Source organism: Amphimedon queenslandica, unplaced genomic scaffold, assembly GCF_000090795.2.
Source record: "Amphimedon queenslandica unplaced genomic scaffold, v1.1 AMPQUscaffold_13280, whole genome shotgun sequence".
Classification (NCBI taxonomy): Eukaryota; Metazoa; Porifera; class Demospongiae; order Haplosclerida; family Niphatidae; genus Amphimedon; species Amphimedon queenslandica.
The window spans coordinates 10,368-13,330 of record NW_003546484.1 but is presented as its reverse complement, the minus strand read 5'-3'; the positions used below and the strand labels follow the sequence as shown (position 1 = coordinate 13,330).

General features: G+C 34.1%; 1 protein-coding gene across 1 annotated transcript in view; it reads left to right on the top strand.

Annotated features, from left to right (window-relative positions):
• LOC109583809 (uncharacterized) overlaps window positions 1-2,952 on the top strand; it is a 3,471-nt gene extending 519 nt beyond the window's left edge. The window contains exons 3-5 of the mRNA XM_019999286.1: window positions 1,608-1,877; window positions 1,934-1,992; window positions 2,053-2,952. Of these exons, the coding sequence (XP_019854845.1) occupies window positions 1,608-1,877; window positions 1,934-1,992; window positions 2,053-2,298 (575 nt within the window). The 3' untranslated portion in view covers window positions 2,299-2,952. The remainder of the gene's footprint in view (window positions 1-1,607; window positions 1,878-1,933; window positions 1,993-2,052) is intronic.
• The last annotated feature ends 11 nt before the right edge of the window (window positions 2,953-2,963 follow it).

Genomic DNA, 2,963 nt, shown 5'->3' with positions numbered 1-2,963 from the left:
AGTGGAAACCATGAGTCGAAAGGTCAAACTGCCCATGCTTTTGATTAAAAGTTGACACTACGTTGTCCTTAAAAAATGCACAGCAAGGGGTGCCATGGTGGAAAAGGCTGAAATAATTCAGGCCTGCTGCCTACCTACAAAACTTAGTTAAGTTTTAGTCTTTCCTCATTTTCCATAATATTGCAAAATTTCTAATTTGCCCAAAATTTTAGGGACAGTGTCTTTCCCTTATATTTAGCTTGCTGCTAGACAGGGGCGGATCTAGGATTGAATTTTTGGGTGGGCACTGATTATGCAGGTAGTGTAATTAGTGGGTGTGGCCAATTGTGGTTTACATTACAAGTTGTAGATTTTACATTAAAAAGTAAATTTAAATTACTGCACAAAACTTTTGGGTGGGCCTGGCCCACCCCTAGATCTGCCATAGCTGCTAGAAAGCTCAAAATTTTGTCCTATTTTAAAGCTACCATTTTAGTTGCTATAACCACTCCCACTTTACTTGACGAGTCTGAGTGGGGCATCATAATTGTTATTTCTTCAATACAAAAGATGCGTTTATTCAAAAATTTGATGGATTAAACTATTATGGATTTACCAAAAATCTTTTTGTGATTTAATTTTTGTAAATCAAAGTGTTCTGCCATCTTGTACCATATTATGTAGATTTTTATGGATTTTAATTTTGTAAGTCTCAGCAAGACCATGAGTTATACATGTAAGTCCTTCAAAAGTTTTAGGCCAAAGGTACATAGATGCATAGATGGCACGTGGGTGAAAGCAATATTAGGAATGACCTTGAATGATAGTGAATCAATGATAAATTAGTGGATAACTTTTAAGGGGCTGGGCGATTTGACCAGAGCATTTTTTGCATACTCATGCAGTGACTATTTTGCCACACCATTTTTATAGACCAGTTGGCGCTAAGTATATTCATAGAATTTTAATGCCATAAATATAGTAAAATTTTTCTGCCACCATTTTGAAGTCCTAATTTCAATGGTTGTCTATGGAGTGATCGTGAAAAGAGCTTATTCTCCAAAAACTGCTGTATTTATTTGCAACAGCAATCTTGCTACTGCATAATCATCATCCAGTGTCTAGAGTTGGCTCATGGACTTAAGTGCCACTAGTACCTATAGAAGCAAAGATATTACTCTCTCCCATTCCACTCTTAGTAAACTAAGACTCCAAAATGGCAGTAGGAAAATTTTACTTTGTTTACGGTATCATGATGAACATACTTTAAATTCTATGAATACACTTAACGCCAACTGGTCTATAGAAATATGGCAAATTGCCAAAAATAGCCTTCCAACGTTTGTACTAATCAAGTTTAAAGCAAGTTTTGACCAAATTTCAATTAAAATTGCCTAAGATAGTCGTTGTCATTGATACGTATATATAGTCAGTTATTTAGAATCCCCCTTGTTTGTGTTACTTTTTTATGAATTAGCCTAGACAACAGAGTGAATCCTACTCATTCTGAAAAAAATTAAATTTTTGTAATAAATTGATGGTCTGAGTTATTACCGCGCTGAATAATGCAGCCTTTTTTATCCTGCTGCTTAATGCTCTATTTATTGTAAGGCTTATTTTATTTCCAGAATCAGTACCTGCTATAATAACAGCTCAATTTGTCTCACCTAATGCTATCATGCTCACTTGGAGTGGAGATACTTGTATACAATCGTACAGATTTTCTGTTTATGCTACAGTTTTTGATGTTTCAGTATTTACAGATATGGTTAGTGGAACACAAGACATTTATACTCCAGATCAACGATCTTTTTCTGGTGACTATATCTTTGAATTAACCAGTATTGATTATACTGGAAATGATGCTGGTTCTACAAATGCAACTTTTCCTTGGAAAAGTATGTAACAGTATAATGATATATTTTTGTTATTTATTAATGTATATTTTATTTAGGGCCTAACTATTCAGTTGCTGTAGATATTAACAACAGAATTGCCAACTTTGCATTTGAGGTAAAATATGACATTACTTACTTTTATGAGACTTTTTTGAGTCTGATGTAATTTTATTAGAACAATGCTGATGATGAACGACCTCCGATTACTGATTGTAGTATTACTTTTGATGATGTTTCAAAATTATGTGTAATGGACAATAATATTGTCTTTAACATAACGTCTGGAGTTGAGCACACTTACAGTATTAATATTTCCAATGTTGTTGGAACAGTTAATAGGAATGGCAGTAAGATGATTTATTTTATCATGCACAGTTCAATTTGGCTATCAAATTGGTTATTAAGTCACTTATACCAATAGTATATAATATAAGGAGAGAGAGAAAATCCAACTATCCCTACCGCCCCATGTGTGTAGATTTTTAAGAAGTCATGCACGCTCCGCATACTTTAGTAGTTTTCAATCAATGTTTATACAGTTCTAATAACTGAAGTATACTGAGAACTGAATGAATGTGAATTGACAGTTTGACAAACTTATAGCAGGCTTTGATAGGGCCTTGCTACTATCTTAATTTAAAGGTGGGTTCTCAGCATTGCTTTTTGTGCACTTGTGTTGTGACCAGAAGTGCTGTTGTAGAAACAAATGGTACGTAGCATGTGTCAATGTGTCATGATAGAAATATTTTCTAATTTGACTGTTTTGACGTGTTCATGCAGGCTCCCATTAGTTTTTATGGCACTTTTGGTTGCAACGCAAGCCTACAAAAAGCAATAATGTCACCCACCTTAAGGTATTATGTAATCTTGATTATACTTTTATAATGTAATGTAGCCTACTAGAGTATAATGAAATAATTACAATAATTACAGCTCCCAACCTCCTGATATATGTAGCTGTATGCTTGATGTATCATTAATGTTGGCTGTTTGAGCTGTTTTCAAATGTACATTGTAGAAGTTGTATGACCAAACCACACAGTATGGCTAATAATCCCATAGAACCTTTACCTCCTATACTTATAT